Raw genomic sequence first — 14,360 nt, 5'->3', positions numbered from 1 at the left:
TCCCCTCTAGCTTTCTTGTCGGCCCCTTCAGGCACTGGAAGGTGCTGTAAGGTCTCCCCAGAGCCTTCTCTTCTCCAGGATGAAAAACCCTAGCCTTGTAGGAGAGATGCTCCAGCCCTATGATCATCTTTGTGGCCTCCTCTGGACTTGCATCAACAGGTCCACATCCTTCTTCTGTTGGGGACCCCAGAGCTGAATGCAGTTTCCACTCTGCTGTACGCACATGTGCCGTTGGCAGATGTCAGAGAACTGGCTGTTGTTCAGTGGCAATGCTGACCTTAAATGGAGCCTTCTGTGAAATTCAGAGGTGCGCTTTCCAGTCGGCGCTCATGGTAGCCCAGCACACCAGCCTACATGCCTCACTGCGTCCCAGGTCTTGCTGACCTAGGGAGGAAACGCTGCACGTGTCTGCTTGGCAAGCACGTGCTGTAACAGTAGGGGCTGGGCATCGCCTCCCTGCAAGAAACTCAGCAGCTCATCACTGCCCAAAGCTCAGGTACACAGCGAGGGCGGTGATACTTCAGCAGCGTTCTGCATGGAGCATGCTGTAGTCCAGGCTGAAAGGATTTCTGCTCAAAGCTAGTACTGAACTGGGACATATCTGGTTAGAAGCAAAGCAGACTGCATGCTGGTGTTTGAAACCTATTAGTTTTGGCTCACACATTCTTGTGTTTCTTCTGAGCAAGACTGAGTAAGTGGGATCATGTTATCGGTGGTAGCTGTTACCAATGGAGAACATGCAGCCAGATTGATGGCTGAGCAAAATGCCTGGAAGTTATAATGGGTAGGACGTGCAGGAGCTCTGCCATCGCAGTGGGAGAGCTGACCCCGTGGGAGTCTGTGCCCTGACCTCGTGGAAGGCCATTGTCGCATTTGGATCTGCGAGCGGAGATGATACTCTGCTGATTTTCATATGAGTTGGCTCAGAACATGCTGCTTTCATCTGCTGCCTTGATGCTCGTTAGCAGACACACATATGGGCTGCAGACTTTAATGGGATGCCTTGATCTGAGTAGGGCACGTTCTCCTTCACAGATGTGACCTGAAGCACACATGTATCGTTTCAGTTGGATTGATGACCCCTCGGGAGCTGAAATGCTAATGGAGCCCAAACCAGACTTCGGTTACAGATATAAACAGAAACTCTGTCTTCATTTAAATTCTGGGCAAAAGATCAACATTAAATGCAACATGATGAGAATCCAAACACAAGGGTGCAGAGTTGCATTGTTCACAACTACTGTAGTTTCACCCCTTGGGTGTGTGGAGTGTTTTGTTTGTAGTGAATATTTTTGAAGGTCAAGACATCAAAGCCCAAATCTGACACTCTGCCTGCAAATAATATCTCCCTTTGGCACAAGCACATGGTGAGATTTCCAAAGACAAGCAAAAGTGACGGACAGCCGCCTTCAGTAGGCATTTTCACAGCCGAGTTACAGGGAGCCATACAGGTTTACAATCCTTGGCTTTTGTTTAGCTCACAGATGTAATTACAATAACGTAGTGTTTCTCATTGAGTGTCCTCGTTTCTTCCTGTAAAGATGTATGTTACACAGGGGAACACAGTCTGTTCAAACAATGATCATCCTGGGATAGCGCAGCGTCGATCTCGGCTGCGGCGTGAACTGCTGCAGGGAGCAGAACGGCCTCGCTCGGTTTGGAGTGAGTGAAAAGTGGAAGGATTAAAACCATGACTACTTTTAATAGCGAGAGATTGAAACCAGCTGAGGGGAGGGTAGGTTTCTTTTTCAACGTAAAATTGTCAAGCACAGCTGATCCTTCCCGAGATGCTTCCTCAGGCTGTGGGGCTGAGGCTCACACTGCTCACCCTGGTGCTGTCCTCTGGACAAGGGCCTCTGAAGGGCCACCCCGCTCTGAGATTAGCCCAGATCAGCAGCCGGAGTGAAGGGGTGGGATGCTGCAAGGCATTTCCATGCCAGGAGTGCTTGAGTTTGCTTTAGCTGAGTATTTATTACATGTTATTCATACAGCAAGTTTCATTGACGTAACTGAGTGTAAAATTGTATCTTCATTTAAAACAAAAGATTTTGGTTTTGTGAGAGCACCATTGCAGTGAATCACTGAATTCTTCGTTTGTCCCAGTGTGAGACCATTGACTGAATTGAAATATGTGCCAGTGGAGGGAAATGCGCTCTCTGAGGAATGGAGAGCTGCTGTCAGTGTCTGTGAACAGAAATACATTCAGCCAGTGTGGCAGTGAAACTATTTTTTTTCTGTTAATTTCCACTGTATTTAACAGTCTGCTAGTCATCTGCATGGGAGGTGGCAAGAAAGCAGTGTTTCTTTTATTTATTTGAAGCCAGTAGATTATTGAGCCCTTAAGGCTTCTCTGTGCATGTCAGACAGAACTGAAGTAATGTGTGCTGACTTTAATGCCTGAATTTTTAGAGGTGTGGTGAATTTTTAGAGGATGCTGCAGTAGCTAAAATGGCTCTTTATGTAGCTTTTGTTTTGAAAATAGACTGATTAAAAACTTGAGGTGAACAGGGGAAGTGGTAGCTGACTTTAAGTGTGCTGCCACCAATGCTCTTGAAATGACTTGAAAACGCGGTCTCCCGGGAGCCATTCGGATGAATACAAGCTAATGTCATGCTGGAAGGATCCTTTCCCAGCTGCTCAGTTTAAATGGCAGAAGTCATGATTTGCTCAGATCACAGGAGCTTTTAATTCTTCATTTAATAACAGTTTTCCCTGGGTGGCATATTGCTTTTGCCCTGCTTGCTGCACATGGGAAAGGTGCAGGCAAGGGTAAAATGCACTTTCCCTAGGAGCAGCACTCAGTGGAAGGGGCTTTGGTGTTGGATAACAGCCGCTCTCTTCAGTAAATCCCTGTTTGGAGGATCCCTGCTTCCATCCTGCTCAGCTATAGACTCTGTGTGCACATCAGGAAATTAATTGCTGACCTGCCCACTAATTGCTGGGGACAGGCTGATACCTGCACCGAGCTGCTGGCTTCGTGGGGCAAGCTGTGTGCATGCTGGATCCAGGCGAACATAAAGGCAGCACAGTGCGAAGTTTCCTCTTGATTGGGACTGCTTTTAGCCCGCAGTGACTGTTCTTAATCCCCAGACTGAGCAATGTGTTTAACGAATGATTTTCAAGACGCAGTTGTCTGGAAGCCTCCACGTATTCCCATCTGTGCTGGTTATTTTGTATTAAGATGTAGGTTGTTATCCTCACGCTTTGCAGACCCTTCTTGGCAGCACGAAGGCAGTAAGATGCCATAGGCAGCACCATGCTTTGTTCTGCCTGTCAGTTGTAGTTGTAAATCATCTGTGGTCACAAACATCAGAGAGTCTTGATGAAAACATGTTGCCTGTGAGCACCTCCTCTGTGAGAAGTGGAGAACTGCCAGTGTTAGGAGTACAGCCATCTCTCTTGCTAAGCTTTTTTCTTGTCCCTTCCTATTTGAGACCTTTTCTCTTCTCAGGACACTTCACCTGGGAGAAATACCTGAAAGAGACATGTGCCATCCCAGCTCCTGCCCATTGCTTCAAGCAGGTAAGAGGGTAAAACAAGAAAGTCCAAGGGTGATGGTCTATTGGTGACCCAGGAGTGGCCCATTGGTGCCCAAAATGGTCCCATTTTGAGCAAGGAAGATGCCTAAGGATACTGGAGACTTAATAGAAATCTAAGTTTGTTGAAGCAAAGATAAAGAGGAGATGTTCAGGCGCGGCAAATATTGGAGTAGTGCAGAAGACTTAATCAGACATGGATGAATGGGAACATGAGAATGTTTTTTTTCTCTGCTGAGCACAGGGTTTTGGAGAACACGTTCTGGGTAGGCTGTGTTTTTTGTGGATCCTGCCCAGCAAGGAGATTTGCTTTGGAATTCACCAAGTCTTTGTGAATTGAACAGCACCCCACAGGCAGTGGGTACTTGAGCACAGAGGTGATAATGTTGAGTACAGGGGATACAGGAGTGAATTGGCATGGCAACCCCTGGGTCTGGACAGAAGGGCCACAGCCTGGAGAGGTATCTGTTTGGGTTTGGGTCTGGTGGGTGATTCTCCTGAGACAAGGTCTAGTTGTCTCGATGATGCAGTACCTAAAGACAGTGGTCTGGGTCACAGATCTCCCAGGGCTTCCTGAACTTTCTTTGCAGTTCTGTGTTGTCTGCTCCTGTGCTGTGCTTGGAGGATGCTGTCAGTCTTCAGTAGAATCAATTCTCTTGCTCTTAGGTCTTAAGCTCTATGACTGGGGTGGTGCATATATTGGAGATCCCAGCTCTAACTGGGTCCCTCTTCTCTTTGCAGTCATACACTCCACCTGCAAATGAATTCAAGATCAGCATGAAACTAGAAGCCCAGGACCCCAGGAACACCACCTCCACTTGCATTGCCACCGTGGTGGGCCTGACAGGTGCACGCCTCCGCCTGCGCCTCGACGGCAGTGATAACAAGAATGACTTCTGGCGGCTGGTGGACTCTGCTGAAATCCAGCCCATAGGAAACTGTGAGAAGAATGGAGGGATGCTGCAGCCTCCACTGGGTGAGCTGGAGTTCAACTGTCCATCAAGCGCTTATGTTATCTGTGGGGAAAACCCCAGGGGTTTTGTGTCTCTATGGTTGAGACAGAGCCCTGTGGACTGTCCCTGCCTACCCCTATCATGTAGGCCAGCCCAGTAGCTTGGGCTGTTAAACAGTTGTATCCCAAACCAGGTCTGTATTTCCTTGGGACTTCATGGCATGGACAGAGAGATGCTTTAGAATGTAGATGAAAGAACTCTTTGCACCTAGGTGGAAATTGTTTGCACTCTTTGCAGCTGAAGCTCAGGATCAGGATGTGATGACTGTGCTCACAGGCCTTCTTAAATTCTGCCTGTGTACCTCAGGGGAAAAACACATCATCCACCCTTTAGTGTGAAAGCTTGCCAGAGCCAAAGGATACACAGGCAGTTGAAGGGCACCCCAAAGTCCTGCTGACCCAGGGGTGTGGGTGGTAGCGTTGAAGGCAGGGCGACTGTAATGGCCTTTCCTGGCTGCTTGCTTTTATAAAGACAAAACAAATCCAGGTCCTTTTTTCTGGGAGCCATCACACAGTCAGCAAAGCAGTGCTGGCACATTGCTGTAGCAGTGGCTTAACTCTGGCCGTGCCCGTTGCTGTAGGCCTCTCATCTGGCTGCAGGCACTGTCATCTCAGAGGTGTGTTTGACATGAAACGGCTGCCACCCTTCAGAGCTTTCCCCTGTGCTCCCCCTTCGAGCCGAGCACCGTACTGCTGTCTGGGTGGAGGTGCTTTACTGGGGATCTGTAAATCTTGATGTAGAGAATAACCAAGAGAGCAATTAGGGCTGAGGCATCTGCTATATCACTGCTAATCCTGACACCATGATTTCAAAAGCATTTAAATTTTCATTCGTGCTGTCTAAGTGTATTTGTGCCCAGGTGCCTTGGGGCAGTGGCAGGTTAGCTGTAGACCATCTGATGGGGAAACATAATGTCTGAAAGCGTTCCTGGTGATTTAAGTCCTGTCTCACCTGAAGGAACACTTACAATATTTTAGCTGTTTATTTATTTAATTTTGCTTGGCTACAGCTTTACAAATAACTTGGACAGTTGGACACTTCTTCCAGTCATGTCTTCAGTGAAACACTCATCTTTTTTCTTTTTTTTTTTTTTTTTGGCACTGGCCAACTGATGAGCTGATTTGCTGGTTCTTGGCTCATTAAGCAGTGAGATTAACCTGCCTTTGCACTCTGCTGCCCATTGGTTTTGAAGTGTTTCATAAATCTCTCTCAATTAACACATTCCCAGATAATAGCAAGCCGATCCATAATGATGCAAGAAATCTTCAACAGGATACCTTGAGTTAGAAATATTTTTATTCATGTTGTTTCCTGGATCACCATTTGTGAGCTTTGGTGGAAGTACAGTCTAAATTGCAATGGGACACTTGGGACTGACCTTGCCGAAGAAGGAAGGAACATCAGCAGGTGCATGTTTTGGCACATCATACCACACAAATCCGTGTGTATGCAGTGTAATTATACCCTCTCTCTTCGTAATTGCTACAGGCAAAACCTGCTGCAGCTATTAATATTAAAGCTGCCAGGTTTTATGTTATTTTCATGCATGCTGCTGTCCATTTGGAGACATCTAGTTGAAATCCTGGTTCCAGGGTGCAGCTCCCAGTGCTGCTGCGGCCTGCCCAGGAGGCAGGGGTGACTGTCCTGGCTGGCAGTGGTGGTTCTTCCTGTGCCTTGTCTGGGTTTTGCCAGCAGATGGCAACCACTGTAGCCAGTTTGCAAGGCAAACCTCCTCTTTGACCCTGCCAGAGGAGAGGGTTCGACTCTAGAAGTCAGCATGTCCAGCTCCGATCTGTGTCCCCTGCTTGGACCAGACAAAAGTGGTTCTTTTCCACCCAGCATAAAGACAGGTAACAACAGCCAGTTTTGCAGTCCTTTCTGCCTGCAGAGTGCAAGGGCCCAGAAAACACAGCAAAGACAGCAAAACATAGCAAGTCTTCCTTGTAGTATTTTCAGTGTGTACACATCTGCTGCTGCTCCCCTTCTTTACCTAGATGATTCACATGAAAGGTTATCTTTGCCCCTCTGGGCACTTCTCTCTTGCATCCCCTGAGTGTTGTGATGAGCTTGTTTGGTTTCCAGGCTGCTTTGATAGAGCTGCAGGGCTGGCAAGGTGGCCCCTGCTGAGCTGGTGGTGCTCTGGCATTTCAACCCTGGCAGAACTTTACTAATCACGGTCTCTCTAGGTCCAGTCCCAGGGTTACCTTCAAAACTGCAAGTACAGAAAGTGCAATTCTGTGTTCAGCTGACCAACAGCAATCACCTGTACAGAAAGATGCACATTTGCCAAAGATGGTGTTTGGTGGTATTGGGAGACTTTTGTCAGTTGTGCAGTCATATTCAGAGCATGTGAATTTGTTTTTTTCTTCCCATAAGGCCCTTCCTGTTGTTTCCCCACTTTTTTTCACAAAAGGTGTCGAGCAAAAAACTGCCATCCTTCCCTGTAATGGTTAAATCTGTTTCCCAGCCAAGTCACAGCCTCTTTATTTCTTCAAGTTAACTTGCCTATAGCTTACTCTAAAAGCTTGAGGAGGCCACCCACAAGCTGAGATTCCTCACTGAGGTAGAAACTTCGTAGCCTGAGTGTGCACTTGCTGATCCATGTCTCCCCTTGAATAGGATCACTGAAGCTGCCAGCACCGGTGCTGCACCAAGTGCTCTGCCTGTATGGTCAGTGTACAGACTTTTGTTATGATAAGTGAATATTGCAGTCAAACATTCATTTCCAGATGTTTCTTTTCAATGACATAATGTTTTGCTTCAGAGTATCTGGAAAAGGTCAAACCTGACTCTGCGGTGTGAGGAGGAGGGTTGTGGGGGGTCGCAGTGTGTGCCTGCTGCAAAGTTTGCATCAGGCATGTGCTGCTGGATCCTGTGACCGCACACCCTTAATGTCTCCATCTGTGCTTCCTTCTCTGCAGGCTTTAGGCTGAATGCCTCCTCTTGGCCCATGTTCCTTCTGAAGACTCTGAATGGAGCAGAGATGGCTCCTGTGCGGATTTTTCACAAGGTATTTACTGTACTGTTTGGGAAGACATCCTTCTGGCATGTCCCCTTCACTGCAGAGCACGAAAATGACAGCTGCCATCTCATGTGGGATCTGCTGATCGCAGAGTATATGAACATTTTGCCCAGCTTTGCCACACTGCTGCTTTTCTGGGACTGTCACAGCAGTGCTGGGATGCAGGCAGAGGTCTACTAAGAAACTGTCTTGGGCTTGAGAAATGTGCTTGTTTTTCATTTGGGCTGCAGGTGCTACTCAAAGTCAGGGATGTATAATGTGAAAGTCAGTACCTCTCTCTGAAACTTTTTAATGTGCTAGAGCTTGTAAGGAGTGCAAATACTGCTGCAAGGGAACACTTCAAATATGATTTCGTAGTTTGTATTCTCACACCCTCATGAAGTCAGAGACAGAGCCAGTCTAGAGGCATGTGCTGTGGTACAGGATGGTGGGGTGGCTTTAGTGTAGCTCAGGTATAAAACACTAGGAAGAGTAAGCCCCAAATGTCATCTCTTAGATTTTCCTGCTCTGAGAACCAGGTGAGAGCTATTATCTTTAGAGCTTTATTTTCTGCCTGAGTTGCATGACTGAGTTGTCACAGGGTGCAGTGTTAGTGTAGCACTGTCTCGACTTGGTCCAGCAGCGGGGTGATGGCAGAGCAGTCAGGGCACGTGGTTGCATCGCTAGGCTAGCATGTGCGCACCTAGGTGGGGTTTAGATCCAGCCCACTAGCTCCCTTGTTCAACTGCTTATGGAGGGGACAGGCCTAGTCTGGGGAGGCACTGGCGTATCCTTTTTGAGCACATTCTCAACCTCTTCTTGTAGGAACCACCATCTCCATCCCAAAACTTCTTCAAGACAGGTATGAAGCTGGAGGCAGTGGACAGGAAGAACCCTCACTTCATCTGCCCGGCCACCATTGGGGAGGTGAGAGGTTCTGAGGTCCTCATTACATTTGATGGCTGGAGAGGTGCCTTCGATTACTGGTGCCGATATGATTCCCGGGACATCTTTCCCGTAGGCTGGTGCTCGCTGACTGGAGATAATCTGCAGCCCCCTGGAACAAAAGGTAAGGCCCACGTTCTTGCTTAGCTGTCTTTCTCCTCCACTCAGCTCTCAAAGAGCAGCAAAACAGGCAGAGGCTAGCAGCAAGGGCACCTGGGTGCTCTGGCTTGCTTATGCTGCTTCCTCCGTGCTGAAGGTACAGGTGATCATACCTATTAGTGTAACAGCCTGGTGTCAAGGTGCTAAGCCATCTGTAAAGATGGGCAGGATGATGGCTCTTGGGAGAGATGGTGGTGCTGTACAATGTTTCTGAGGTCTGCTCCTCTTCAGGAATTTCTCTGAAGTCTTTCCTGTGTCTCCGGAACACATATTCCTAGGGACTTTTTCACAGAGGGACTAGGCTATTTGTGCATGTAATAAGGGAATAATGAGAACTGTTAAGTTACAGGGCTGTGCCTGTTTGTACTTCTGACAGTTATCTTGCTCTGCCTTATGCTGTGATCTCTACTGTGAATGTGGAAAAAACAGGGCTGAATCAGGTTGTACTTGCCTTGTTCCTATAATCATGATTGTTGGTTGGGCACGGTATTGAGGAAATTGCTGCCTTGCAGAGGTCCAAGCAATGGCTGTTGAGATTTTCAGCTGGGTCTCTAGCTTGCTAGCACTGCAGTTGTGTTTAGGATCAGAGAAACTGTGGCTGTCCCCATGCACATCCCTCTGGCATTTGCTGGCTGGCAAGTCTGGCACATGCCTGTCAATGAAAGTAGAAGCAGGTGAGCAACCTCTGTACTGGAGCTGAAGTATTACTTAGGAAAGGCATTTCTCTGATGAGACTGTTGCTCTTGAAAATCCAGGGCAATCTTGTGCTAACCTGGCAGGCTGGTGCTTTCCTGCTGCCCCTTGAGGTGAGCCAGTTCTGTCCCCCGTACTGCGAGGCTGGGGTTGGAGTGGATCGCCTTAGGCCCTCTCGCATGGCCTGTGTGCAAGCCAGGCTGTGAGTTCTCCCTCAGGTGGAGATGATTTCTGTTATGGTTGGGGATGGAAAGGCACTCTTGCTATGTACAGTGGATTTTTGCATTCGGCCATGATGTCCCCAGCCTCTCCATCACTTCCTGCTGTTTGTTTCTGTCCTGCCTGCTGCCGCCTTCCAGGCTCTGCAGTGCTGCTGGTGAGGGCTGGTGGCTGGCCTTGCCAGCAGTGGCCTGGGGTCAGGGGCTCTTGCCTAGCATCTCTGAGGTGCTTCTCAGGTACTGCATGGGTGGCTAAAGACATGCTTGGTGGGAGCTTTCCTGGCAGTAAACTGGGGGTGGAAGGTTTCAGGAGCAAGGTGGAAGCCGCTGTCCCAGGAGGAATGGCAACTTCCATCTGACTCACAGGACCTGGCGCAGGCAGCTCTGTTCCCCTCCAGCCTCCCTGTACCAGGTGCTGAAGCTGTGAGCGAGCAAAGCATCCAGAAATAGAGCCTTATCATGGGGGAGTTCCCTTTCCTGGCAGGAATTCTCTTTAAATCAGGGAGACCCAGGGAGGCATGCAAGAGGTTGGTGCTAATACCATACTCTGATCACATACTGGGCTGACTGTCTTGGTCTGAGCCGATGAGTACTGGCAAGGTGAGATGCTTGGGGGAGCTGAGAAATCCCATGAAGAGTTAACTCCATGGAGACTGATTGCTTCCGGGGGCTGAGGCCTCATGAAATGAGCTCATGTTCAAGGGAAGCAGAACTTCAAAGAGGCCAGGCATGTTTATTTAATGCTGGTAACTTAATTCAGCTCTAATCTGTCCCTTCTGCTGGTTGCCAGCAGAGGTGGAGGAGTGCAGGTTTTATCCCAGTCACATCCCCTCTCTGGCTCTGGAGCCTCCCACTCCCATCAGTGTTTGCTTAGCTGGGATGGCTGGGCAGGGTGCTGGTGGAGCTGGGGCCCAGCCAGCCACGCAGAGGGGAGCTTTCAGGAGGGCACATGTGTGTGAAGGCAGGAAAGGGAGGTCAAATGGCAAGGAGGAACAGCTCTCTGCACGCCAGGTTGGTAATTGCATCGCTGTCAAGATGTGCTCTCTGTGCGGTGGCCTGCTGGGAGACCTCTGCCGTGGCCAGCAGCCAGATGACTGTGGGCTCCCGAGTGTCTCCTGGAGCTCCTCTCTCAGTGCAGCACAGCTTGGAGCTGGGCGTTTCAAATAAACACGCACTGCAGGGGAAACATAGCTCCAGGGGTTGCCTACGCACGCGATCGGGCCTGATCCTGTGTGCTCCATGTCATCACGCGGCTGGGTTTGGAGGTCGGCTCTGCTGGCCTTGACAGAGCAAGGCGAAATTCAGCAGCGCTCATCTTATGCATCCACAGCTTCCCCACACCGGCTTGGCAGAAGTCGGGGAAGGCAGGTCCCTGTGACCTGCCCCAAGGGAAGGGGGGTTTCTGTGGGTGTGCAGCAAGTGTCCTCTGGCTTCTCACCCACGCCAGCGGGGCACTCCCAGGGTTGTCTCTTGGGCAAGAGTCCCCACTCCACTCCTCACACGTAGCGTACAGTATCTTACATGTCTTTTCACGCTTCCTACACACGTGCTCTTTCACCCTTAAACACATATCCTGGGCTTTTAGGAATAGAAGGTGAGGTGGACTTCCTGTTAAACTAGGTGCTGGACAGCAGCACTGAGCTCTGCTCGAAGGGCAGATGTTGCTGGTTGTTTCTGCAGTTTCCTTGCACGGGAAGTGCTTAGGACTTGTGGGTTCACTTCAGTGTTTTAGACATTAGGGTTTTTTTACCATTTCCAGAAGAGCTGTTTCCACGTCCATTCTGACTGAGTCCTAGAGAAATACTGATTGAAATATTAATCACAGCGCATATACATAAACCAGCGGAATTAAGGTTGTGTGGAGCATCAAACCCAAACTTAATGCAAAGGTTTTGGACTTTCCTGTTGCACGGTGGGGTCAGAGTTTCAGAATTAGGACAAAACTGGGGAGAATGATGTTTACCTGTCTTTAGATATTGCAGCACATGAAAGTGAGGCCAAAATAAACTGTGTGCATGTTACTAATGACAAGGACTCAATAGAAGATCCTGAAGGTGTGTTGGGTAGGGAAGGAGTTATCCACATCTGCCAGGCCTGCGTTCTTTTCCGTTTGAGTCATGGAGGGACTCAACTGACATAGAATCATAGAATCACAGAATGGTTTGGGTTGGAAGGGACCTTAAAGACCATCTAGTTCCAACCCCCCTGCCATGGGCAGGGACACCTTCCACTAGACCAGGTTGCTCCAAGCCTCATCCAGCCTGGCCTTGAACATTTCCAGGGAGGGGGCATCCACAGCTTCTCTGGAAAACCTGTCCCAGTGCCTCCCCACCCTCTGCGGGAAGAATTTCTTCCTGATACCTAATCTAAACCTCCCCACTTTCAATTTAAACCTGTTCCCCCTTGTCCTGTCACTACAGGCCCTTGTAAAAAGTCCCCCCCAGCTTCCTTGTAGCCCCTTCAGGCACTGGAAGGTGCTGTAAGGGCTCCCCAGAGCCTTCTCTTCTCCAGGCTAAACAAGCCCAGTTCTCTCAGCCTTTCATCACAGCAGAGGTGCTCCAGCCCTCTGAGCATCTTCTTGGCCTCCTCTGGACTCGCTCCAACCGGTCTATATCCTTCTGATGTTGAGGGCTGCATAGCTGGACGCAGCACTTCAGCTGGGGTCTCAGAAGAGCAGAGCAGACGGGGAGAATCACCTCCCTGACCCTGCTGGCCATGCTGCTCTGGATCCAGCCCAGGATACAGTTGGCTTTCTGGGCTGCCAGCGCACACGGCCGGCTCATGTTCAGCTTTTCATCCCCCAGCACCCCCAAGTCCTTCTCCTCAGGGCTGCTCTCGATCCATTCTCCACCCAGCCTGTACTTGTGCTTGGGATTGCCCCTACATTGTAGGAGATATGGTGCAGGAGGTAACTGATATATCTCAAGCTGAGAGAGTCAAGGCTTAGATTAAGTGGTGATGCACATAAGCAGTGTACGAGTCTGTGTGCTGCAGCAATGTTAGGTAGAAATATAAACTGGGGGGAAAGCAGACATTGATGGAATAAAATATGTAGGTCAGCTGTTGTGGGTTGTCCTGGTGGGCAGCTGAGCTCCCCTCAGCCACTCACCCTCCAGCAGAATGAGGGAGAGATTCAGAAGGGCAGAAGTGCAAAAATTCATGTGTTGGGGTACAGTTTAATTGTTAAGGCAAAAGCTGCATGCACATGGCAAAGCCAGGCATTCGTTTCATGCTTCCCATGGGCAGGCAGGGGCTCCGCCCCCCCCCGGGGCAGGCAGGTGCTCAGCCACCCCCAGGGCTCCATCACACGTAACCCTGACATGGGAAGACAAGCGCCATCACTCCAGTCATCCCCATTCCTCCTTCTCTCCCTGTCTTTTCTGGCTGAGCACGGTGTCATGCGGTGTGGAACAGGCCTTTGGGCAGTTGGGATCAGCTGTCCCTGCTGTGCCTCCTCCCAGCTGCTTGTGCACCCCAGCCTCTCGCTGGTGGCGTGAGAGACGGAGACCTTGATGCTGTGTGAGCCTGGCTCAGCAATAGCTAAACCACGGGTGTGTTATCAACACTGTTTTGGTCACAAATCCAAAGTGCAGCACCATACGAGCTGTTATTAAAGAAAGTTAACTCTATTCCAGCCAAAACCAGTGCAGTACTTTGGAAAAACATGCATTTTACTTTTTCTAAACCTTGAGGAGTCTGTGGGCAACTCGAGGTTTCGTGGCTCTTAAGCAGGACAGAAACAATCCTGCTCTCAGGTCGCTGGCAGCAGTGTGGATTTGGAAAGCTGCTTTGGAGAGTCCCTCTCCCTTATAAGCAGCGCAGACAATCAATACTTAGAATCGAGCTAAAGAATGAGGATTGTTGCTTACTTACTTTAAATCATGTCTGGGGAGAGAGTGAGAGAGATGCACACACAAATGCAGGAGCCGCTGCCAAGGTTAGGGCAAAAAGAGATTGACGAGGGAAATATGGGACTGATAAAAATCACTGAGAAGAAAGAAGAAAGATAAAAGGCTGGTTAATGATTGTAATTTCTGGGACCACCTTCCGTCAGCAAGGAGGTGGGATGAGGGAAATCCCCCATCAACAGAGGACTTGCAGATAGGAGATGTGTCTGCTTCTGTTATCCATGGGAAAATTGGGGTTTCACAGCTGAGCACAGACTAGAGGCAAGATCAGACCTCTGTAGTCAGGGGAACACATGTTGGAAGAGGATCCATGGTAAGTTACTTTACTTTTCTCAAGTTGTTTGTGGGGTGGAGACTATGAGCGCCTAGGGGAAGAAAAACCAAACCAGGGTCTTGTCAGGTATCTTTGTGAGGCGCTTCCAGCTCTGAGCTCTTCACCCGAGGAGGTGATGCACCCAGGAGACTGTCTACGCCAGGTAAAGGGACACAGGCTGGGAAAAAGGGACTGAGCAGATGGGATCAGGGCTTTCTGCCTATACATGTGGGCACAGGAATCTGAGATCTTCTGCAAGATCTGGGTTTTTACATGAGACAGCACATAGAAGTCTTATTTATATACTATCTTTGAATTTGAAAGAAATGCATGCTGTTTTCTAGGGCTTATGCTACAGTTTCAGAAACTGCAGCGGTGGTTTGCCTCAAAAGGTGTGAGACCTTTACATGACACCCCAGGAGCCCTGCTTAGTGCTGAGCGCTCATGGCTCTGCATGATCCTAGAAGTACTGCTGCTGGAAGATACTGTTGCAGGGACAGTCTTCCCCAGCCTGTTGAAAAGCATTTTCCAGGTTCTGGGAAGTCCAGATTTGATCCATACCTGCACAAGGACC

General features: G+C 49.2%; 1 protein-coding gene across 1 annotated transcript in view; it reads left to right on the top strand.

Annotated features, from left to right (window-relative positions):
• Positions 1-14,360, top strand: part of SCMH1 (sex comb on midleg homolog 1 (Drosophila)) — a gene marked incomplete at its 3' end in the record, with an annotated part of 47,308 nt that overhangs the window by 4,069 nt on the left and 28,879 nt on the right. Inside the window, exons 3-6 of the mRNA XM_010156134.1 lie at positions 3,452-3,522; positions 4,278-4,512; positions 7,471-7,559; positions 8,376-8,619. Of these exons, the coding sequence (XP_010154436.1) occupies positions 3,452-3,522; positions 4,278-4,512; positions 7,471-7,559; positions 8,376-8,619 (639 nt within the window). The remainder of the gene's footprint in view (positions 1-3,451; positions 3,523-4,277; positions 4,513-7,470; positions 7,560-8,375; positions 8,620-14,360) is intronic.

The sequence above is a fragment of the Eurypyga helias genome, unplaced genomic scaffold, assembly GCF_000690775.1.
Source record: "Eurypyga helias isolate BGI_N326 unplaced genomic scaffold, ASM69077v1 scaffold9207, whole genome shotgun sequence".
Classification (NCBI taxonomy): domain Eukaryota; kingdom Metazoa; phylum Chordata; class Aves; order Eurypygiformes; family Eurypygidae; genus Eurypyga; species Eurypyga helias.
This window is presented reverse-complemented; position numbering and strand designations above follow the sequence as displayed.